The sequence below is a fragment of the Rhyacophila brunnea genome, unplaced genomic scaffold (genome assembly GCF_057557595.1).
Source record: "Rhyacophila brunnea isolate RB1 unplaced genomic scaffold, BYU_Rbru_1.0 scaffold_4, whole genome shotgun sequence".
Taxonomy (NCBI): Eukaryota; Metazoa; Arthropoda; class Insecta; order Trichoptera; family Rhyacophilidae; genus Rhyacophila; species Rhyacophila brunnea.
This window is the reverse complement of record NW_028233068.1, coordinates 36,478,173-36,504,158: the sequence shown is the minus strand read 5'-3', so window position 1 is coordinate 36,504,158 and position 25,986 is coordinate 36,478,173. Positions and strand designations below refer to the sequence as shown.

Below are 25,986 nucleotides of genomic sequence, written 5' to 3'. Positions count from 1 at the left end.
TGATTTTGGGCAGTTCTGAATGGCACAATGTTGTACATCTCCTTGGGCATCGAATGATGTATTGAACAACCATAATATATACATGAATCAAAAGCATTTAAATCAATTTTTAAGTTGCCATCTTTTTTTTCCATAGTGAGAAATGATGTAAGTACAAGGTTTTGATCACTGGGGTGATATACATTGCAGGGATATCTTTCTTATTTATATACAGACCACTAAAAATAATAAAAATGTTATTTGCATTATTGCTTTTTGCTTCAAAACATTTTTTCATTTTCCGACATTTGTTAAAATCGATATACAGTGAGTGTTGTTGCAGGGGAGGTCTCATATGCATTGCAAATAAATAATTATATGTATTTTCATATTGATTACTGATTGATGCAAGGTGTACAGTTAGGATGATTTCTCTGGAATTTGATTCAGTTGGATTATGTGGTTTGTTTGTCAATAGAGAAAAAAACAATATTTCTTATTCTACTTATTTTTATTACTGTTATTCATTTTGTATTTTCACTTACATCTGTGTTAACAATACAATGTAACTCTGCGACCTTATTCTGAACATTGCGGTCAAGTGAACAGTAGCGAGCAAACAACGTTTGGGCGCATTTTTAGTCTTAATTGTATTACTCTGATCGCAATGTTCAGAATGGAGTCACTGGAATGCGCACGAGTCGGAAGGAATGAGGACAACAATCATTAAATAAAATAGAGATTTAGAAAAGTTTTGTTTATTGTTACTGTTATCTTACGTTATATATTATGTACAAAACAAACTAAGAATGTTTGGGATTCACTATAAGTTTCGTTCTACGGTTTGAAGGTTTCCGATAATTAATTTACTCGAAATCGGTTAAATTAAATGACATTCCACAATAATTATATACTATAACTGAAACGAGAGACATTGGTCTACCGGCCCACCGATGGGACGATAGCAAATCGGCAGGAATGAATGCGATACAATAGAAGGAGCCGGAGTACATTCCTCAATGTCCAAAGTCAAAAAAATAACATATCGACGCCGCTACAAAAAATATTCAGTAATAATTCAATATCATTTTTCACACGCACATTATTTTCTTAAAATTGAAAACATGCTCGCGCCATTGTAAAAATGACAACGCGCGTTTACGTATCTTACATGTCTAGGTTTAAATAGCCCTCTCACTGTTCAACTGATCAGGCTTCGGAAAAAGCGAAATACACAGATAAAACAAGGAGCGGTTCATTTCCTGTCCCCCCTTCAGAAGGACATCCTTTAAAACATATTCATAGTCAATGAAAAAATTAAATGTAATTAATATGTTTCTCATTAAAAAGATGACATCAGGTCAGACGTACACATAAAATGAACCATCGATGCCGGGCCCGGCGGGACATATGATTAATGCTAGATCAGAGTCTGAATGATGCCGGACAATACGTTGAACAGTAAAAGTGCACGAAGCTTATAATGTAATTCAACCGAGAAGGTTGCGAGGAGATGAAATGAGGATTGATGGTGAAAAGGAAGTGAGGATATTCATTTCTTGGCGTTTTTCTTGGGCGGAGGAGCTTTTCCTTTAGCGTTGGCATTTGCATTCGCATTGTGTGACATTTTCGATTTCTTATTCTTAGGGCCATCTTCTTCCTCATCTTCATCATCCTTTAAACAAAACAAGCAACATATTAATATTAAATTATATTGCCAGCAAAAAAAACATTTAAAATTAGTTTTGTTTAATTTACTATGGGGCTAAACTATTGACGGATTTATGACTTTTACATATGAAACGACATCACAACAAAACCGTAGCTTTGTAAGCAGAGATAAATAAAGAAACCAATACTGATTTCCTAAAATCGTGTATGCCAAGATATAAAAGATAATGGGTTGTCATCCCTTACGAGTTTACACACATTTGCCAGTAATAATGTCATAAGAACTATTGATCTTTCAGGTTTGGAATCTATGGCAGAAAAAATTGGCTTAATTCGTAATATAAATTTATACTCCACGGTACATTACACAGACAAAATATATCACAATATTTATAAACAATACTCATTATAATACATTAATGTTATAATACATAATATAAAGTGTGGGAGAATTGTGGATAAGCCGTGTGAATTAAATATTTATAATGTTTAAATAGAATACATACACATTTCCAAATTATATCGACTTCCAAGTCATAAAATACATTCATAATAATATAAATAGATTAATAAGCAATATGTATGTTAAATTATAACATATCCAGTAATAAAAGCATTGGCAACATGTACATTTAAACGTGAGTCACAGGTAAGCAAGAACAAAAAGTTTATTGATTGTTGAATTAGCTAAACCATTAAAATTTGCATGCTAAAAATTTTCTTTCCGAAAAACCGGTATGAATGATGAAATTTTACCATATAACTTTGAAATGCAATCTTATCCAGTGTCAACTCAAATATTTTCCATAGAAAATAATTATTGTGTATGTACACACCATAAATACTATAATATTATGTATCTCAAAGGATGTTCAAAGTAATTTATTTAGTATCGCAAAAAAATGTACATCACTGCTTTAATGGAGCATGTACATAATGCAGAATTGAATATTAATAGAATTTTATAAAATAAGTAAGATTCTTTGCATGACTACTTAATGCACAATATACAACAATTTGCACACCGTCAAACACGGCATCGTTTGAATAATTCCCCCAGCAAAAACAAAACAATTACTCGTTTACTAAACAGTGAAGTATAGGCCTCATGCAAAATAAATTTTACCTATATTATTTTTTGATATATGTAATTATAAATACTAAATATATATATATATATATGTATGGGGCAAATGACCAAGTGATAACTTTAATACCTCATCATTCTTGCGTTTGCCAGTTGTCTTCACCTTTTTGGCATCAACCTGCAAATTTCACCAAGCTTAACTTGCCTGAATTATGCTCGGTGTTTAAATTTCTGTGACTGCTTTTTTTTCATTTGAGGGAAGTAATGTTTCTCTCGAAAAACATAAGACATTGCATTCAACCATGGTGGAATATAGAAAAATATATTTTATATTGACGTCCAACAGAGACATTACATTGACAGGTTGCCTATTAGATATTGGGAATAATAATTTCAATATTTATGGTACAATAGTTTTGCCAATAATAATGAACAGTAAGCAGTTTCAATGCATTTTTAGTGGCATAATTTTGGTTTTTGTTTTATAAACACAATTAAAAAAATATAACACTATAATATGTAGTTAAATAATAGGATAATTTTATACCAAGCTGTTAAAAGTGCACACAATGACAATATGTACTACAGTAAAACCTCGTTAATACGAATTCCACAGGACCGAAAATGGAAAAAATTCGGATTTTGAAATGTATGGGGGAAAAATATTAAAATATTTTTTTTTTCAATTCTCATCAATATCGTTCCGTATATGTTAATGGGTTATAAAATGTCAAGATTATTTTTATTACTTTCATAAAATAAGTCATTTATTTTTAAAATAAGTTTTTACAGAGCGTTGGAGCGGAGCTTGGAGCATGGTGGACTGGAGCAATGGGATTTTACCCGGAGCACCGAAAATTTGTAGTGCTCCACTGCTCCGGATGTTTTTTTTTATTATTAAATTTTCATCCCAAAATCCAATGAAAATAGTATATTTTGACACTTTGCAGCACTAGAATTATTTGAAATATGGTTACACAGCAGAGTGATAAATAACCTCACTTTTTTGACAGAAGAGGCAAATAATGAGAGATGATTTGCAGTCGGAAATTTTGTTTAAAAGAATTAATAGAATTAATTTATACCTACATATATTTATTAAAACTTTTTACCCGGAGCGGAACAACTCAAAAAAGGGTCTGCTGCAACGCTCTGATGTTTCACGAAAAGTCTATCACAATTTTCAATGATGGCTCATGAAATATTGTACTTTATTAGGATTTATTGAATATTTTTATATACCAGTGGGTCTATTCTATACTTATCGAACACTAAAGTGATAAATAGTATCAAACTTAGGGTAGGTTTGTATCAAAATATTAGCACTTATTGTAACAATTACACGAAGTTGGTTTTTATTGTTGCAATAAGTGCGATATTTTAACAGCAGCAAGATAGGTGCTGTTAAAATATTGCACTTATTGCAACAATAAAAACCAACTTCGTGTAATTGTTACAATAAGTGCTAATATTTTGATACAAACCTACCCTAAGTTTGATACTATTTATCACTTTATCACTTTAGCGGTCGATAAGTATAGAATAGACCCACAGGACTCTGAAATAATTTCGAATTAAAGGTATTGTTTTATATAAAAATAATGTTCCAAGGGATTTTTTTTTTGCGAAAATTTCGAATTATCCATGTTCTTATTAACGAGGTTCTACTGTATATGAACATGAAAAGAAAAAACTGCATTTTTTACATTAGAATTTTGTCTTGTTCAAAAAGACTTCTCCCATTTTCAGTATACCCAGAATTAAAATTCAGTGCACAGGTGGTGCTAATGTGGGAATGCATTCTATTCAAATTTGTATGCGGTCCAATACTCCGTAACATACGTTCTAAAAAAAATTTAGCTTTCTATTGATGGTCGTATCCATCTGAAAACTTTACTAATGGATCTCATTGACTGTTTCCAAATGAAGCTTGGATGTTAATATAATGGAAGTTAAAATATTATATTTCTCCCTTCAAATGTTTTTTAAAAAAAATTCTTTTTCTTGTGATGCCTTTGATCTGAAACGAAGTGGGTTCATCATATGGAGGAATTTATAAATGTAACATAGTGTGTTATATCTTAGGCTCTAGTGGAGTGTCATCGCCACACCAGTATAGCATAATTTTCATATTCCAATAGATTGAATACATTGCTTATCGCAGTATTTTGGTGTTTTCGTGCCAATTAAAAATTCATACCTCTGGCAAGTTATAACAAAACATACTATTCCGTAATCCTTCTATTTTCCAACATTTATTTAATATTATAATCGAGTCTTTAGCATAAATGATTCAACAAAATAATTACATCATATACACCCGATCCTCTTTTTGCACGGTTTCGAAATAACACGGTTAAAAAAAAGTATAGATTATTTTTTATTTACACTGATTTTTTTATTTTAACACGGTTTAAAAATACGTATGCATGCACATATTTATAGAAAAATTGCAATGGATGGCACGCCACTGGTGCATACATATGTTGTCACTGGATGCCGCTCAGACATATATATGTGCATACATAGTGTCACTAGTCAGTCACTTCAGGTTCGATACGAGCTTCAGCGTCATTAACTATTTCCAGCGAAAAACAGCAGTAAACGGGCACGTTTATTGTCAAGTAGCGACACTGAATTAATATATTTCTCTATGTTAAATTTAATTTAAATCGATAACTATGTATTTTAATGTATAAAATAATAAATAAATTCGATTTAGTTTAAGAATTTCGTATTTTGAGTTGATTTTAGTAATGGAACATCTACCATTTTTGTATGGGCACCTTTTCTTTTTTTACACGGTAGTCTTTGGAACGTATCCCCCGTGCAAAAAGAGGATCGGGTGTAGTTGTTAATACAATTATGAATATATTGACGATTGTTTAAAAACCGAAGGATTATCGAATTCAATAATAATTATAATATATTCAACATGCTCGAAGTTCATAGTATGTATGAGATTCAAAATAACATTGGTTTATTGTTATCGGTCAGACAAATGCCTCATGAAATCTTTGTAAACTAAACCACCAAAACGGCATCAGTTTAGCTCAAGACAATTAAGTAGAAAGCTGTCATCACTCCAATAAGTGCCAAAGAAAACCAAAACAATGCTATTCAATATTACTGCAGAATGATAAAACAGGAAAGGATCAGAAATGGAAATGCCTTCTGTTGTCACCATTTTGAACCGATAAAAATATGGGATGATTTAATTTCTTTAGGCCCTATTATTCTTTTCACCCAACAGGAAAAACACACAAGCTCGAAAACACAAGTCAGACAGTCAAAAGCATGGCGTTCATAAAAAATGATCATCAATGGGAAGTTCTTGTTCAATTCTATCTTGCACAGCTGAATAGCTTATAGCTGAAGGTATTATATTTTGTTATTTTATAATTGGGCCTGCGCGCATTCGCATACCTACTAATCAGATGACGCATAGCTGAATAGCTTATAGCTGAAGGTATTATATTTTGTTATTTTATAATTGGGCCTGCGCGCATTCGCATACCTACTAATCAGATGACGTTATGCATTCAGATATAATTAGGTTTAAAGTTGTCTTTTCTAAGATACACAATGGGATTAAATTAGTGATACTAGAACACGAATGGCATTGACTAGTGTGTGGATTCTGCCAACTGTAAATAATAAATGACATCATCCTTACGTGAGGTTCGTCTCCCTCCTCCTCATCAAGCATCTCCTCCTCCATGTCGTCCATATCTTCGAACTCCTCCACCAGCGCCCCCAGCAGGTGCTGCCCAATCAGATGTACTGGACCAGCGCCCTGCACATAATTCAACACAACCACTCAATGAGACACATTTTTTCAATCAAAAAAATCAAATAAATCCAAATTGTGATAATTGCTATCAGTCAGACAAATGCCTCATGAAATCTTGGTAAACCGGATTGCCAATACGGCCTCGATTTATCTCAAAGTTATGAATGTAGTATAGTTGTCATCACTCTTGACGGTAGAAAAATAACATTATATTTCAAATACAAACAAAATCGCCATTTTCTAGAACTCAGATAAACCTCGTGTTTGCAGTTGAGGAGAAAACCTAATCCGGTGTTATAATCGATAACTAAACAAATTGTCCTCGGTCTCATTCGTCTCTTTATTAAGTAACTTAAAATGAATGTCATAATACGTAGTATGTTTTCATAATCGGTGTGCTAAATAAATAGTTTAAAATAACCATTTATCATAAATATATATCATTGCCGAAATACAACAGATGTTAAAGATCTCCATTCACAAAAAAAAAAAATTATAAAACTATAAAAGGATTGCTTCCATTTTCTTTGAAGTGATAGAAAATTACATCTATCTTTACAAATATATTTGTTAAAAAGTAAATTTGTCTACAAATTCCAAGTATCAATTTGAAAGATACATTACTTTTGACAATTTTGAGATTGTTAAATATTCTACATAGTACAAGCCAAATGGGATCTTCAATTGAAATAATACATTCTTTTGTATAGTATAGTAGTACTGATGCAGCGGTATTATAGGCATTTCATATAAACTCATTGCAAACCTGGATAAGTGTGAAAGTGACAGGTGCATCAGGGAATTCCAAGTCGAGTCTGACTTGTCTATTCTCGCCAGACTTCAAAACGGCCACTGGAATCTTCACTGTGTCTCGCATTGACATTGTTTCCACCTGCAAATCAAAACTTTCCATTTAGAATATGGTTATACAGTTTTCTCAATATATTAGAGATAGCCTATGAGCTGATCAGACAAATGCCTCAGGTGATCACTAGGAAAATGGAAGCCAGGACGGCTTGTATTCCAATCAATATGGTTTGGTAGTTGTGGCTATCATCATATTTTTCGGCAGTATACATTCATTCAGATAGAAATAAATAACTCCTTTTGGTAACTCTTCTACAAGCAGATAAGTAAATACAAATGATATTAGTAAAAGTTTAATGACATTGCGCCACGTCTTGATGCTGTCAATAATTCAAAGTACCTACATATTGGTAGTAGATCAATAAATTAATATAATTAATTCATCCGATTAGCTGCAGTGGTATTGTGTTCTACAAATTAATGTCAAATCCTAACAGTCATCAGTAAATTGAGTGATTAGTGAAGCAAATGGAATGATAAATATTAACCTGGATGACATTGAATTCTCCTTCCTTAGCATCCTGTCCGAGAAGTGCTTGCCGGATGACTAATTTGTTGGTACGGGGGTATTCTTCCGCTTTGATTTCAGGATCCCACGTTTCTGTTTTGTTGGCCTCTGTTAGGGTCACTCCTACAATAATAAAACAGATAACATTGTAATGATGAACTTCAGTCAGGTAAAAAGAACTTTATATTAATATCCTTGATTTCTATCGCCAGTAATCAATCATATCGGTTATCTGGCACAAACACTCAAAATAAAAAGAGTACATATTGGCATATCCTAAAAACTTTAGTATTAGTTAGCTGAAAATGTATAGTGGCTACAAAATTATACAATTTGCCCATGGTAATTAGAAAGGGCAGTAATTATTATTAAGTTATTTATACCACGGTTTCAATTGAATGGATGGATATTTTTATTTCGCGAGTTGTTAACTTTAATCAAATCACTTATAAAAAAAAAAAAACTATGAATCATAAGCCACATGGACTGACAGCATGAGCAAACAGTTTTGTAAACAAAGACTATAGTGTAAAATGTAGTAGACAAAAACCACTACTATGCGCATCGATACACAGCATAAGACACCAGCTTATAAAATTGTCGTGTTTCAATCATCACGGTAGAAATTTGGACACATCCAACAGGCGCACTGAATTTTTGAATAAACGCGCGCCCATGCTGGTCATTACCTCCTATGTTCATGCGAATGCAATGTTTTATTACGCATTGTATGACCAGACAAACAAAACAATATGGAAATCATCGACGAACTTAAACACAATTTCACATCACAACAAAAGCGTCAAATCAAACGTACATAATGTTAAAAATATAGATATTAAGGAAATAATGTCAATTCGTGAAGAATTGAGACTTGAAAATGGCGGGTTTTTAGAGTAAAAATTCTACAAGACGTATAGCACTCATTCCTGCATTTATTATTCGTAGCTACAAGTATACAATAGAAATATTCACACAAATATCGAAAGATCATCATCTTAACAAAAAAAAAGTCAAATATGTATAAAAACCCAAGCCGTGTTGAAAATGGCGAGTTCGCCGGGTTACAGTTAGGAGACGCCCTGCAGAGAGATGAAATTATTCGAAAAGTATGTTGAAATTACGGTAAATAATCATGTCATATTATAGTACAAGGATTATTCAATAGAACTAACCGTAAAAATATTCATCGGCCATGGTGATTAAGTCCTTTACACTGGATTTCTAAACAACTCCGGTTAAGAGCGCCGGCCCAGGAATATGAAGAATGACTGAAGACAGTGTGGACACACCAAAGAATTCAAAGATTACGCTTCCGCAAGATGTTTTTGACTATGGTTTCCAAAAAATAATTACTTTGAAATTAAATTTCCAAATTTATAATTTATACTATTGTTGGTTTACGGTAATTTTTAATTCGAAGCACATCATAATCAAAGCCATTTTAAATCGTACCTAACGATTAAGGAATGTACTTTATCAATAATGTTTATTACTAAATAATTATGGGCTGATTGCCTACTTGAAAATTATAAAAATCAAAAAGATTGTTCATCCAATCGTTGATAAAAACCTCCCAAAGAATACGCAACTTACATAAACAAAAAATCAGCGGTCGAAATAGACTGGAACGCACTGGAGCACATTTCCAGTTCGTAAAATCCTCGAGATTACCGCTCCGTCTAGTGAAAAAGTAAAAATGGCGCTCCGGTTCGGACATTAATTTATATGTTTTAATAAAGTTTCATACGAAACTTGACATGTTGTATACACCAGGAAGGTATTGTTATATTATATTTTCGGACAGTATTATCTAGCGCAAATAAATATCTCTATTAAAAACTTATTAATTAACAATATTAATTACAATAATAATTATATAATTGAGTTCTCAATGTATCTCATATTATCTATGGTACTTCCAATACATTCAATGTACCAATTTGGTCGAAATGAATATCAAAATATTCGAAAATTCTTCAGTTCTGGCTAGGTATGCAGTTATATGTTCATCAGTAGGTAGGTAGTCAGTTCATTTTTCATATTTCATTCCGATTCCATCATCCGGCACATCACTCCAAACGTAAGTATATAGTATATTAAAGTGCTCGGCCGTAGTGAATTGGCGGGCGCGGCGCGGTGGCGTCTTGCGAAACTCAGTGCAAGAACGTGGTGGTCACGCGGGGCGGCGCGGCGGCGTCTTGCGCAACTCAAACGTGTGTGAAATTTTCGTAGACAGTGTCCTTTTTTGGGGCATAATACACACGGTTATACGTTTGAGTTTCGCAAGACGCCGCCGCGCCACGTCCGCTAAACCACTACGGCCGAGCACTCAAAAGTACGCCGCGCCGCCTCCGCGCGACCACTACGTTCTTGCACGTCTATGCTCCAAACTATCCAGTACATGAGTACCTAGGTATCACTGTCAATACCATACGCATACAGTCAATACCTTATTCATACTAGGTACTCGATGGCCTAGTAAAGTATTGAATGGTGACAAGTCAAAAATTCGACATTTCGCGACATTAGTATCAATGAGCTCTTGCCAATTTAGTACAAAAACAATTCGAAGAAAATAATTGGATACCTGAGAGCCAAAACACCCATATGAAGCGTCTAGCTTCAAAAGCCCCTAAAACGACTTTTGATAGTTATGAGAAAAAGTCATATCTATTGAATGCGTGAACTTTATGTATTTATTATTTGATTTATACACTATAAAGAGTATAATATTTAGTATCCCTTACTCACTTTTTGCATATTTTACTGAGAAAATATATTAAAAATCAAATGATTTTCATTTTAGGGGACTTTGAAACTCAACTACCGTTTTAAGGGCTTTTGAAATTAACATGTATGATTTTAGGGGGTAATGCATGGAGGGGCGCAAGAGGAAATTGCAAAAGGCGTCCTGTGGTTATATTTTTCTTGGAGAAAAAATAAAAATGTTTTTTACAAATTAAAAAAATATTTATTCGAAGTAGGTATCTAAAATTAACAATTTAAATTATGTTAACGATATAGAATTTACTATTGTATACATACATATTATATAATTAAAAATATTACAAATAATAATGAAATAGAACAGTAGTCTATACTTATATATAAAAATGAATGTGTGTTTGTCCCGCATGCGTTCCTATACCATTCATCCGATTGCGATGAAACTTTGGTGAGTTATTATGTGCACACCCGCAAAGGTTTTTGAATTGGAAAAACTATATATTTCTTCTTCATTCTATCTTATTTTATTCATATAATTCCTATACCATTCATCCGATTGCGATGAAACTTTCGTCAGTTGTTGTGCGCACACCCTCGAAGGGTTCTAAATTAGAAAAATCATCATCATCATCTTCTTCTTCATCATTCTATCTTCTCTTATTCGTATGGTTCCTATACCATTCATCCGATTGTGATGAAACTTTCGTCGGTTATTGTGCGCACGCTCACAAATGTGTTTCAATTAGAAAAACCATCTTTTTCTATTCTATCTTCTTCTATTCGTATGCGTTCTTATACCGTTCATCCGATTGCGATGAAACTTTCGTCAGTTGGTGTGCGCACACCCCCGAAGGTTTCTGAATTAGTAAAACCATCTTCTTCTTCTTCATCTTTATTCTATCTTTTTTTACTCATATGGCTCCTATAAAATTCATCCGATTGGGACGAAACTTTCGTCAGTTGTTGTGCGCACACCCGTGAATGTTTCTGAATTAGTACAACTATCTTCTTCTTCTATTCTATCTTCTTGTATGCGTGTGCGTTCCTATACCATTCATTCGATTGCGATGAAACTTTCGTCAGTTGCTGTGCGCACCCCCGCGAAGGTTTCTGAATTAGTGCAAACATCTTCTTCATTCTATCTTCTTTTATTCATATGGTTCCTATACCATTCATCTGATTGTGATGAAACTTTCGTCAGTTGCCGTGCGCACACCTGCGAAGGTTTCTAGTAAAACCATCTTCTTCTTCTTTTATACTATCTTCTTCTATTTGTATGCATTCCTATACCATTCATCCGATTGCAGTGAAACTTTCTTCAGTTGTTGTGCGCACACCCGTGAAGGTTTCTGAATTATTTCAACCATCTTCTTCTTCTTCTATTCTATCTTCTTGTATGCGTGTGCGTTCCTATACCATTCATCCGATTGCGATGAAACTTTCGTCAGTTGCTGAGCGCACACCCGCGAAGGTTTATGAATTAGTACAACTATCTTCTTTTTCTTCTTCTTCTTTTATTCTATCTTCTTCTATTGGTATGCGTTCCTATACCATTCATCCGATTTCAGTGAAACTTTGGTGACTTGGTGTGCGGACGCCCGCAACGGTTTCTGAATTAGTACAACCATCATTCAGAAACCTTTGCGGGTATGAGCACAGCAACTGACGAAAGTTTCATCGCAATCGGATGAATGGTATAGCAATGCTTACGAATAGAAGAAGATAGAATCGAAGAAGAAGAAGATGGTTGTACTAATTCATAAACCTTTGCGGGTGTGAGCACAGCAACTGACGAAAGTTTCATCGCAATCGGATGAATGCTATAGCAATGCATACGAATAGAAGAAGAAGAAGATGGTTGTACTAATTCATAAACCTTCGCGGGTGTGAGCACAGCAACTGACGAAAGTTTCATTGCAATCGGATGAATGGTATAGGAACCATACGAATAAAAGAAAATAGAATGAAGAAGAAGAAGATGATTTTTCTAATTCAGAAACCTTGATAGATGTGCACACAATAACTCACCAAAGTTTTATCGTAATCGGATGAATGGTATAAGTATAGTTTACATATAATAATTATTCATATTCTAGTTAGTGGCTGTCCCTACTTTATATTTAGTTATTATCCATTTTTAAATATTTGTATAGAAAATAATAAGTTGGTAAAACCGGTCCTGATAATTAATAAAATATGTGAAAAAAGTATTAAGTCAATAGGTACGTATTTAACGTTTTCAATGGTAAACTGTAATTATTTTAAATCAAGTAATTTTATAATCAACAATAAGGACAGTATGATGAGACACCACTGTATTATTGGACAAATAACACGCAGAAATTGTCAATATTCACTTGCCGTTTTTGGCGTTCGATATTGACTTCCCATATTTATTTTCTTTCTAAACGCTTCCTTGACTCATTGGGCTTACGTTTCAATACATTAATCAGTTCAAAATTCATTATAAATATCGAAAAATACTTTTAACCTACAGAGCGATCAACACGAAGTCACTTTTTATTTTGTTCAGGCAGACATATTGCAATCCGTATCACATGACCATCAGAGCAGCCGCTGATTGGCTAATTCATTTTAGGGGGATTTGAAATTCACACGAAAACTGTTTTAGGGCGTTTTGAAATTGAGCCTAATTTTTGATAATAAATATTGAGGGTTTTAGGCCTTTTTTGAAACTATAACTTTGTCCAACATATAGTGGACAAAAACATATCTCTAAATATATATCTAACTCAAAATTTTATGAAAACCGTCTTTGAAAACAAACTTTCAAACTAAACCAGTTTGTACAGATCCATTTCGAATTGTTTCATAACTGGCGATTGATCGTACGTTTTAATTTCGAATAGGATACATTCGGATATGATTCTTTTTAAAACTTGTGTATTGTAAAATTGTCAAATAATAGAACATGATTATCTCAAAACTACGTTTTTTGAGTTGTTGCTGTTCAATACTGGGCCATCGTACTGATAGACGTATGGGTAGCTGAAGACAATAGACTGTAAGTTATATTGGGTCTAGATGTAAAAACACACAGTAGGTAATGAGCTTGCATTTTTTGTTTTATTACCGATTCAATAACTCAATAAGATTCTATGCATTTGTGTTTACGCATGTGAGTCAATTGATGTTTGAAAAATGTTATGTATTAGTTTATTACAAACAGCGTAATCACGCAAGTTATTTAAGTAATAAAGGTGGAACAAATTATGAAAGAAAAACATTGGATTGTTGTAATCATTGATTGTAAATACTGAAGGACTAGTAATGTACTATTAGTTCTGAATATCAATGGTTTTCATTCTGTCAAATTTGTGAGCTATACACCTTTTTTGTGTTCACAAAAACGCTCAACTCAAAAAGTTCTTCAACTACCTACTGAGTACTGAAAAAATTGACTTAGGTATTTTCACAGACGCTTAATTATTGTATACTATAATAATTGTCTATGTAAAAAAAACGTTAAAAATGTGGTAGGTACCTACCTACTGTCACTGTTTGACTGTTGGCAGTTCTGATTAAACTAGAACGCGCAAACGCCAAACACCGCAAACCGTTGTCGGAATGTCGCCATTTTTATTTTGAATGCTTACAGTTTTATTAGTAAACTTGCTCTTGTATAAATGCATTTGGTATACTTTTTACTTTAAAGTGAGTCAAATTTATCGATATGTTAAAAAAACCGACCATTAAACAATGCGAAATTAATAAAATGTGTTGCTTATGTTACGTACTGTGCTTATGTTATTCATTCTCGTTTCTGTAACGAAATGTTTGGTGTCAGTTCTTTACCTAGCTAGAAATGTCAATTTTCATCTTTAATATAGATCGATGTTTCATCCGGGCGTATCAATTACCCTTGTTTCTAGTCAATTGTGAATTGTAATAAAAGTTGACTTGTGCAAAAGTTATCGCCCGCGATATTCAAATTTCTAATAGCCGGTTACTAAAGTTTGCATACAGCTCGGACGCCCAAACTTTCAAATAGAAACAGTGATAATATCATTATAATACATAAAATTATTTGAATCTCGTAGATTAGAGATAATACGCGTGTTTTGGTTGTGGGATTTTGTGGATGTGAATACAATAATTGTATAAATTTGTCACTTGAACCCCCTGTTTCATGATAATACTGTTAATTAATTTTGTGCTGATTGTTACTTTCATAATCTGTTGGTTGCCCTAATAAATATTGTACTAACATTTGTAATGAGGTAACTTGTCAGTCATTGTCAAAGATTGGATCCAGTTTCCTCATTCAATTATTATAATGCAGTATGTAATGGAAATGCCATAATTGGCGACTGCCGGCGGACGCATTGCACAATTTATATTCTTACCTCTACCACAAGTAGACCTTAGTGACCCCTTTTGGCTCGTATGTATTTGGTATTATGAATTCTGTTTTTGTTTTAGAACATCGTATGGTTGAAGAATGCCTTTGGCCGGAAGTGGCCAAATAGTGATAATCAAACAGGACGGAACTGATGGATCAAATTATTCCTTACCGGATGAAAGTATAGATATTGGAAGTGGGAAGGATTGCGATATTAGAGTACCGATAAAGGAATTCCCCAACAGACAGTGTTCGATAACCGTTCTTAAATCTCAGGTAAAAACTCCTCATGGTTTACTTAACTTCTTATGGTACAGGCAGTCCTCAACTTTCATACATAATTGCTTCCCGAAAATGTGTATAAATGTTGAATGTACATACGAATGTAGAGCAATATAGAAAAAAACATCAAAAAGTGTATTTTAAAATATTTATTTATCGGAGGAGAGGGAAGTGACTGCATGGAAACACAATTTTTGCATTATCGACAAAAATCTAAATTTCAAGAAATGTACAAAATAGCGAATTGTGTAAAAGTAGTATGTATGAAAGTCGAGGACCACCTGTAATGGCTAATCTCTTTTATCGTGAATGAGATCAGTATATTATCATAAAGTAAAATAAAAATGTTCATCACTAATTATTCTGCTTCCAAGACAGAGCAAATGGATCTCTATAGTTTGGGGATATCTTATCAAAGTTTTTCTATGTGTAAGATTTGGCTATTCGCTCAAACTTCTTGGGTCCTTGAATTGATCCAAATATGCATGTTGATTGTATTTTGTAATGTTTTGTTTCAGGCGACTTTAAAGAATTGTTCTTTGGTTACGTCCACACTTGTGAATAACACTCCAGTAAATGAAAAAGTTTTGGATCACAGAGACATTATAACGTTTACAGTAGATATTGGAAGGTTTCGGTGGGACTACCTGAACGGCAAAGTTTCACAAAGAAGCGATTCAAACAAGTTATTAAAAGGTTCGTCTCTTGCTGCAATTTCATTGAATCATCGGTAAGAGTATTTTGAGGCCCTCATTCTTCAACTCACCAAATATATTTAGCGCTTGTCCACAGGGACGGCAGCAGCTGGTACAACTCAAACGTATAACCGTGTGTGATATGCCCCAAAAAAGACACTGTCTACGAACATTTCACATACGGATATACGTTTGAGTAGCGCAAGCCGCCGCCACCCGCACGACCACTACGTTCTTGCACTTAAGGTCTCAACTCTGCAGGATATATTATTTATCTGGACTGTCTTCTACTATGAAAAATTACTCACACGCAAAATTGTTTTTCATTCTACTCTGCATGAATTTTCCATACTTTTACTTATTCATTTGACCAACAATGATTTTTTTCTTGTCTTGTCTCAAATGTCTTTTAATTTAATTTGTGATTGAACTGTTGCTTGTCTTTAATAATAATTGATACGTTATAGCAAGTGGCATAATGAAGCCTAAACTGGTGAAGAAAACGAGAAAGAGTATAGGCCGACGGAAGAGTGAAGGAGTGACCAAGAAGGTTGATCACAAAACAATTTTTGACATCAAAACGAGGAGAAGTCTTGATACTTTGCCAGGTATGTAGTGTGCATAATAGGTAGAAGTGGTGAAAGTCTCCTCGATGATAGTATTATTTGATCGATAATGAAATGATTCATGTTTCTGTTTTCTTGTTGTATAGATGAACCAAAAAATCATGGCTTGATCATCATGATCTTTATCATGATTGATCATCATGATCCATTCGGGTATTTTTTCATTCGCTAGATCAGTGTTTCCCAAAATGTGGTACGCTTACCCCCTGCGGTATGGGAAGAGTTTGGCAGGGGTACGCGCTGCACCGGGCTTTGGCTGCGCCTGGTGCAACAAGCATTAATACGACATCAATACAACATCTAGAAGATTTATCGCACGTGGAAGAAGAGCAATTGTTGCAATTAGCTTCAGACGGATTCTTGAAAAATAAATTTAAGCAGTGTACTTTAACATCATTCTGGTTGTAAATGCACCAGTTTTAACAGAGAAAGTCCTGAAATACACCTTGCCTTTTCCAACTTCATATCTATGTGAAGTTTCTTTATCATGATTAATTGTAGACATTAAGTAAAAAAAAAAAAGGAAGAGGATTTTGGATGTGGCGGTTCCACATCTAAGATTAAAATTAATAACCAGGGAACCAAATTATGATGATCTGTCTCAACATAAACAATTTCATCCTTCGATTATAATGAATGTTATTTTTAATATAAATTTTATTTATATTTTATTATGAATGAATTTTATTTTTCGTTTATTATTTTGTTTATGTAGGGACTAAAAAGGAAAAAATACTTAAATATATTTTGATTGTTATTAAAGTATATGCAATTTTTTTTTGATGAGGGGTACTCAAGTGTTACGAAAATTATAGAAGGGGTACACAGATGTCGAAAGTTTGGGAAACACTGCACTAGATAAATGCATCGCTTCAGTTTCAAAATGGCCGTTTTTCGTGATGAAAGTGCTAGTGCACGTAGCTCCATCACCGATGGATTTCTTTTCAACATTACGTCAGTGTTCCCAACTGACTTTCCACGAAAAATGTATAATAGTAAATTATACTAAAATTTTACCCCAAATAAGCAAAGAATACTATAATTTTGAAAGATTCGAAACAAAAAATGATCTGTGCACTATAGTTTTTAAAGATGCTATAATTTTTACATAATATAAGTCATTATATAAGTTATAAGTATAGTTAAAGTTAAAGGTTAAAAGTAAGGTAATAAGTTATAGTATAATTTTTACATAATATAAGACATAAGTCTTTTACCTCTAAAGACGCACTAGGCGTGTGGCCATTAGATCTAATACTTTCACTGCTGGCGAGTTAACACAATCACTGCTGACCTGTTAATTAATATTTAATTACCACCTTTAATTATGCTAATTGAAACACGCCAGTCGTATCTTTAGCAATGACCGTATTGTGGTAATTAACCGACCAGCATGGAATGTGTTCAAACCAGCATTTTAAAAAGATGACAACACCGCTTCCCATGAAAAATTTAAAACTATTTGATGTACGAGGTTAGACAGTCGACATGGTGCATAACACACTTTCAACCTAAAGCACATGTAAAACTATTTGATGTTAAAGCCAGAATTAAAAAGCTAAAGTGAAGTGGAAGATGAAGTGATCAAATGTAGACATAGCATTTCACATACATGCCATGGAGCCCCGTTTTCATTCATTACTCTACATTACCGCCATGATCTTTTTCATATTTCATAACTGCCTTAAATTCTTCCCAGATAGATGTTTTTCAAAATATTATATACCTACAGTTTTTTCTACTTTTCTAGGAGGTATCAAATATCATTTTTGTTATCGATAACAATGATGATTTTGGAACACACTTTGCCGCATTCCGATTTTTAAGGTGTATCCGTACATCTGACAACTATACATTAATTATTGTCTTTATCCTTTTCCGTTTCTCCTTACTAATTATACGCCCTGCCCCCTATTTAATTTTTAGTTGAGCACAAACCTTAGCAAATCCATTTGTCAAGTAAATTTCAAATCAATAAGATAATAATAATTTATGCTACAATATTTATTGTTCTTCTGAAATTGGATAAGTGGAATATTTTTATTTCCAGTTGCATACTCTCCGAAAACCCGTCAAGTGGCTGTGGTGAAACCTCAAAGGCGTGATATGGGAAATTCATCTTTTGATGCTGGTGTAGTTATATTGACCCCACTAGCCAATCACAGCTCTGCTAGAAAAAATGAAAGCCGCTCTGTTGGTAATAATAATGTGATTTTACACGATTTTGATTATGTGTATATTTGAATGTCAAGTTTAGCAGGATGGTACCTACTTGTAAACTAGGCTACATATTTTGTAATTATAAATTATGTATCTTCATAATCTCTCTAAATTTTTCAACAGAAACGGCTTAAAACTTTGAATTTTGCATAATAACACTTTTATATTCTCATCTAGGTAGAGTACCCATCACGTAGCCTTGCAATTTGGAATAGATTTTTTTAAATTATTTTGAATACTAAAACGTGAGTTAAACCAATCAGGTGCCTGGAATTTACTAATACAATCATACGGAGTGCGTATTACACAATGACATTATTAATGGACAACGCACTCAATATAGTAGCTAGCAAGTAAATTCGCACATAGTGACATTCGCACATGTATAGGTAGACGTCACACAATTTCCGTTATGCGATATCACGCATCGGGAATTTATAGCAATATCACCTTTATGGTAATGGCATTAGAACAGTGTTTCTAGTGTCAACGTTCACTTGAGCGAACCCGTTCGAACCGAACTATTCGGCAGACCCGACAAAAAGCATCGGGAATTTATAGCAATATCACCTTTATTGTAATGGTGTTAGAACAGATTATGCCATTCGGCAGACCCGACAAAAAAGTGAGTGTCATTTTTTTCCAGATGCTTCGTCCATATTAATGTCATTGGTATTACACACAAATCTCGTCATTGTGTGCACTTGCAAAGTTAGGAGGGTACTATAGTTGGTTAAATAATAATTTCAACATGCTTACATAGCACTTACTAATTTTCAAATAAAATACCATTTTTGCTCATAAGCCAAACATACAGAATGAAAGTGGTTTTAAAAGACCTTTTACAAGAAATTTTTGTTATTCATTTGTACAATCTAATATGATCTTGCTCTATTGAAAAACAAAATGTATTATTTTTATTGCAAGAATCTACATATAGGAAAACTATCCTCACAAAAGTGACAACCAAAAAATTTGACCTGTATTAAGTCTGTCCCAAAGCAAAAACCATACTAAATACCTACCGCTGTGATATCAATATGTATCATTGTTCACTAGATTTATTTCATAATTATAGTAAAATCCGCCACTATGTTGGTTAAAGTTAGCTGGTACCAATTTAACAAGACTGTTGGCCACTGCCAGCTGGTTCTGGTACTTTAAAATAAAAAAAACTCTTGTTTTTAACTAGATAATCTGTGTTGATTTTTGTACTTATTTTTTGTTTCTATTTGTCCCATTTTATGTGTTCCAGTTAAACAACATTAAAATATTGAAATCTTCCTACGTGTTCCAAATTTAAACAATTCAACTGTTTATTTTTTAATGTGAAAAGAGATTCAATGAATGTTATCTTTTGTGACAGGTAAAGGGCAAAGCAGAATGGGTAATTCAGCTGACCTCGTGTATTACGACTCTTCATCCAAGAGAAGGAAGACCAATGAAGTTGAAAAATTGGATACCCCTGTTGTGTTAGGTCCGTATTTATTTCTTTTACTGTATTATGTTTGAATTTTGTTTCTCAATGGAAGTTAAAAAGAATATTATATTGTTCATTGAATAAAAATAGTTTAACTATGTATTTTGAATGTGGGTTTCTTCGGGGTGATAATAATTTTGTAAAAACTATTTACAGACAAGAATAAAAGGGCGGCACTGATGCTTTTAACCAGTCGCAGTCCGGTGAATAGAGGGACCCCCAAGTCTCCAGCGGTGAAGAGATCTCCCAAGTCTCCTTCCACGAGAATAACCAACGAGAACTGGCCACAAATGATGGTGCAAAATATTAATGTTCGAGAATCGCTAGCCTTCGATGGCAACTTGTCTTCTAAAGATTCATCGAATGTGCCTGTTTTGAAGCTGCAGGTTGAAAAATTAACTCTGAATAAAAAATATAAAGTCAATTCTAAGATTCCATCAACGAAGGGATCTTCCGCCGTAAGTTACATACGAAGCAGTCGTCCTGTACCTGCTAGCACCGTATCTACTACTCCCGCAAGAAGAACGGCGTCACGCTTTTCCACTGGAAAAGCTTCTGCTTCGGCTCCCAAACTGACACAAGCCAGATCTCCTGCTGTCAGATCGAACTCTGTCATCAGACCGGGGCACTCCGCTACTCCTATTAAATCATTCACTGCCAAAACCCCACAAGTCAAATTGGTGCAAGCGAAAACGCCGACAGCCAAAATTATTCTTCAGAAAACTTCAACGAGAAGCATTTCAAAGCTTCCCGTCAAGAGTGCATCCGTCAGCAAAATAACTCCCATGAAGAGCAATCAGAGGAACTTTGCGAAAGTCACATCAGTCAAAATCACCTCTGCCAAATCGTCATCCATCAAAAAAGCTCTGATCGAAGCCTCCCTCGTCAGGGTCAGGTCTACTCCCAGGCGAGCTAATGTTATTTCTATTCCAGAAGAAAAATCACCTGTGAAGTCTTCTCCCAAGAAAGCTGTTCCAAAGAAACTCACCTTAGAAGAAATTTTATCGCCAGTGCCGGTTAAAACTGCTCTTTCAAAGACGTCACCTCTCAAAATGATGACCGTAACCGCTTCTTTATCATCAAAAGATAAAAACAAAACATTGTCCCCATTGAAAAAATCGCCTGCGGCTAAATCTGTTAAAGATACTCCTGTCAAAACTACTAGCAAGGAGAGATCTTCCACTAGATTGTCAATGAATAACAACTCCTTAAATTCACAATTGCTACAGATAAAATTGTTAACTCCCGCTGAAGTAGTACCACTCAAGCAGTTGTCGTTGAAAATTATAAATGATGTCACGAGGAAAACATCCATGCGGAAAGGAAGCCCAAAAAAGTTTACTGAGTCGATGTATGCATCACCTCTCAGTGTTCTGCGGTCACCTGTTAAAGCCTCACCCGAAGCAAAAGCTATGTCACATGTGGACACACCTGATTTTTCTGTCAGATCATCATCTAAAAGGACATCAAAAACACCATTAGCGTCTACCCGTAAAATGCATCTTATCGTGACCCCTATGTCCACTCGAAAAGGCACACTCAAAGTGAATACAAAGGGCACACCTAAATTTTCTCCAAAAGTTACTGATGTATCCATTCGTAATGGCACTCCCAAGTTTGACTCGAATTCGATGCTTACCTTTGATTCAAAAGTTTCACCCAAGATTCCATCAAATTCGTCTAAGACATCTCTTGTTGCTGATGTCAATAAAAGCACCTCTGACAAGCGCATGCTCACAATGACTCCGAAACTCTCTCCTGAAGGGACACCGAAAGCTAATCTTAAAAATACAACTAAATTGAGTTCTACAAAATCATCGCAATCCACTTCTAAGACACCGGATACATCTATTGCAAATCCTAATCTGAATTCTACACGCAAGGCGAGTCCTCGATCTTCTCCAAAAAAAAAGATAACACCTAAATCTACTCTTAAATCCAGTTTAAAGACACCTAAATCTACTCGGAAGTCTGCTGTCAAATTAAAATTCAAGTTAACACCGAGATCTGTTACAAAAGATCTTGAGGATGGAAAGAATGTTTCTGGGACGTCATCATATTTTAATCTGAGTAGTGCAACTTTGTCCAGTCCAAATTTCCTCGGAGAGAGCACTCTGCTTTATTCTTCAGCTAAGTCGACTCCGGCAAAAGAGAGCCGCAGATCTCAAAGAAAATCTACGATTGCCGAGCTGGTTGTTAACACATTGAATAAACGGAAATCATCAACACCACTTGTTGAAAGTTCTTCTAGCTCTTTCTTATCCACGAGGACATCCAGAAATAGTACAGTAAGTTTCTTTTATATTCTTATATTGAAAATTCTTTACATATTTGTGTATAGTGAATTTTTGTTTTTTGCTGATTGATTTGGTTTTCTTTGTTATTACAGATTTGCTTAAATATCTCTACTATGTAGTCGATAAAAAACTATACGTTACGATGTAACATTCTTTATTAGAAATATATAGTTTTCAAATTATATACGTAGTCAGATGCTTAGTCATACTTATATAAAACCTGGAAATTAGCTACATAACCCCACCCCACCCCTGCCATAGTGGTGGAATTTAGAAGTGCAAGTGACGGTTATCAAAATAAATATGTTTTATACACATAAATCAAGTGAATATATTATTGAATGTTAAATTCTCGTTTCTGACAAAGCAAAAGTGTATCGAGCACCGATTATCTACGCAAATGTGAAAAATTATTACTATTGCATAATAATGTAGAGCCCTACCGGCATAAGAAGACCCGCGAGATGAAGCGGGGGGAAAAGAAAGAAAAATATTGCCAGGTTCAATACATATTTTGTCTCGTTAAATAATTAATCTTTGCTTCTAATAATAATAGTTTTATAGAAGTCCATTTGTGTAATAATTATATTATAATACATGGAATTTTAACGAAATCATGTGTAGGTATAGAACGTATAAAATATTTTGAACGTATAATGCACTATTAATTATTGATGAATGAACTCATTCAAAAACTCAGAACATTACATCACCTTAAAAATGTATGTGTCCGAAAGATTTAAGACAGTACTTACATAAAAAAATATATTAACCTAATTTTTTCCAAGAATTTAAGTAGGTATGAGCTTCGCCCCAGACAATATTTATATTTTACAACCCCATGTGGCATCCATGTGTTTGGGACTTTGGGCAGTTTGGAAGTATTTTAGGCGATTTAAAAGGCAGCAAGGCCTATTGTTTACTTAATTGGTATGCAAAGGAATGGATATTAAGTGTATATAGACAGGTACTTTTTGTAGATAAGTGTAGATATTATAATTTGCGCAAGAAAAATAGAATAGTTGGTCTGAGTGGGTACTAATACAAAATACAATAGTCATATTAAAACACACATTTTCAAACACTACTTAGAAATCAATGTCTTTTTGAAACTATTAAGTACAAGAAATAAAAATAAAGCTTCATTTTTTTCTTTAAAAAATATCAAACTAAATTTTAAATTATTGAGTATATTTTATCAGCGTATGGCAACATTCACATATATAGCAAGACCGTACATGTCATCATGGACGCTCTAAGACAGTCTAAGAATTGAATTTTGCAAAGGGATAATGACTTGCTTAATCTCTATTTCTTTATCGCAAAATTTTGCAACCTTCTAAAACAATCTCCCTGGCAGGTCCGGGTATTGGTTTTCCAGACTTTGTAGTCATTTTGTAAGAGATATTGTTAAAATACTGGAGATGTTCGCGGTAAATGTTTACTGAATGGAATGTGTCGCTGGACATGAGTGGACCTATCACTACCCCCACCTTTCGCAAGTCTTTCCTCTCACCCCGCTTCATCTCGCGGGTCTTCTTATGCTGGTAGGGCTCTAGCTTACTTTCAGTGTTTTTCTTATCATTTTTCACTGGTCATTTAGCTTGTAAAAATTACATCTGGCATGTGACATTAAATTTGGTACATATTTCTAATATTGAAACTAGTTTAAAATTTTCACATAAGACCGACAGTTTATATTATGTTAAACGAAAAAGTACAAGCCTATTACTTACCTTAATTACTTGTACCCCGATCAAAGAAAATGCATACTCTTACACTCGTGATTCGGTGAACATTGAACACTTTGATCAAAATTTGTATCAAAAATATTTAATATGTTCTGATACAAATGTCCATGTATATTTGTTTTCGACATGGATGGAAAAGCTTGTTCACAATATACAGATGTTCCTGATATGGACTAGGCCTTAAAATTATTTTTGTGTAGAATTCGTGTTGCGAACCGTATTATAATTATGTATTATAAACATATCAAAAATTTATTAATTGAGTTGGCATTTACTTGGTAGAATTCCATTTTACAACAAATGAAAATATAAATAATATTAAATTCTACAGGTTTTTTTAAAAAAGGTTTTGTCTATATCTATTTCGGTTGTAACACCATTATCAAGACTAGTAGAAGAGTAGTCTTGATAATGGTGTTACAACTGAAATAGCTATCGACAAAACCTTTTTTAAATAAACCTGTAGAATTTATTATTATTTATATTTTCATTTCATGTCAAAAATTGATTGGTCATAACATTTAGCGCTGAAAACTGAACCCTTGCAAGAAGGCAATTCAAATTTTTTGGGCAAGATCTAAAAAACTCATTCTTAATATTCTGAACATTGCCGAACAAAGGGTACTCTGGATTCGGAGTGTCCCATTGCACATATTTTGGGTTTGTTATTCAACGTAACCCAGGTTGTGTAGCTTCTCCGGTGATAATTATGCTTCGGTCAGGTGGTATGGATGTTTGTAATATGATGTTGAAATGAAACAGAAAATAGAACTGTATAACTTTGTTTGTGATCCCAAACCATTCTGTGACAGTGTCATAAATTCTGGCACAGATCTCGCTATTCTCATGCAGAGATTTGATCAACGCGACGATCGTGGGAGGTATCCCGTATGTATCCAGTATTCTCCGAAGTGAAGAGTGTGGTGGATTTTCGAAGGTCTTCTCGCAATCCGCAGATAGTCACACTAGTAAGGGAAAAAAGGCTGCACTTTTTAAAGAGATTTGGATATCTCATCCTATGGACTTCAACAACATTTAACCCGATCGCCACGGATAAGACATCTGTTGTTTTAAAAATAAGCTCTGATACTGGGCGGATGTCGCACCAACTGATATTAAAAATTGAAAGTCAGTAAATTAGGAAATACTCTGATTCGTGTTCGTACTGCCATCTCCATAGGTTTGTCAAAAACAATCTGTTAAAAGTTCATACACATCATTTCTTCGAACCACTTCAAACTATCGCATATCACTGCCAGTCTGAAATCAGTTTAAACTCGCGCGCGTTTTTATTACGCAAGCGCAGTAGCCAAATCCATGTGTTCGCGAATGGACTTTGTGTCGATAGTGTTTATCTTTCGATCTTTATGATTCAAGTTTTGATACACTGTTTTTCGAGTGAAACTTATAATAACTATTACGATTTTGAACTGTGAAATTAAAAACTGACTATAGTGTGCGTTTAATTATCTGTATTTTGACTTGCGTTTATTGTTTTAACTTTTTAAAACTGTTTATGCATTTTTCGGTTATAATTTATAAATAATATTTGTGGAAAAACTTTACAATGGCGGAAGTGAACGTGGGTCCGGGGGAAATCATGAATGAGGAATTGGACCAAATCGAAAGTGATCATG

General features: G+C 33.9%; 2 protein-coding genes across 5 annotated transcripts in view; one reads left to right on the top strand and one right to left on the bottom strand.

Moving 5' to 3' along the window:
* Positions 1-471: 471 nt before the first annotated feature.
* Nlp (Nucleoplasmin) lies at positions 472-9,184 on the bottom strand. Of its 3 annotated transcripts, XM_085954776.1 has the most exons (6): positions 9,081-9,184; positions 7,886-8,028; positions 7,297-7,422; positions 6,414-6,533; positions 2,868-2,915; positions 472-1,654 (listed from the first exon to the last, which is right to left on the bottom strand). In XM_085954776.1, the coding sequence occupies exons 1-6, from the start codon at positions 9,100-9,102 to the stop codon at positions 1,532-1,534; spliced, it is 582 nt and encodes a 193-aa protein (XP_085810902.1). In that variant the 5' UTR covers positions 9,103-9,184; the 3' UTR covers positions 472-1,531. The 3 variants fall into 3 exon arrangements, with proteins under 3 accessions (XP_085810902.1, XP_085810904.1, XP_085810903.1); XM_085954778.1 differs by lacking the exon at positions 2,868-2,915; XM_085954777.1 differs by lacking the exons at positions 472-1,654; positions 2,868-2,915 and adding an exon at positions 5,537-6,163 and having other exon boundaries at positions 6,255-6,533.
* Positions 9,185-14,169: 4,985 nt separating this feature from the next.
* The window catches only part of LOC147067310 (uncharacterized), a 34,203-nt gene continuing 22,386 nt past the window's right edge, over positions 14,170-25,986 (top strand). For both annotated transcript variants that reach the window (XM_085954769.1, XM_085954770.1), the window contains exons 1-7: positions 14,170-14,310; positions 15,079-15,274; positions 15,799-15,976; positions 16,443-16,583; positions 18,652-18,798; positions 20,188-20,298; positions 20,458-22,589. In XM_085954769.1, coding sequence (XP_085810895.1) covers positions 15,098-15,274; positions 15,799-15,976; positions 16,443-16,583; positions 18,652-18,798; positions 20,188-20,298; positions 20,458-22,589 — 2,886 coding nt within the window. In that variant the 5' untranslated portion in view covers positions 14,170-14,310; positions 15,079-15,097. The remainder of the gene's footprint in view (positions 14,311-15,078; positions 15,275-15,798; positions 15,977-16,442; positions 16,584-18,651; positions 18,799-20,187; positions 20,299-20,457; positions 22,590-25,986) is intronic.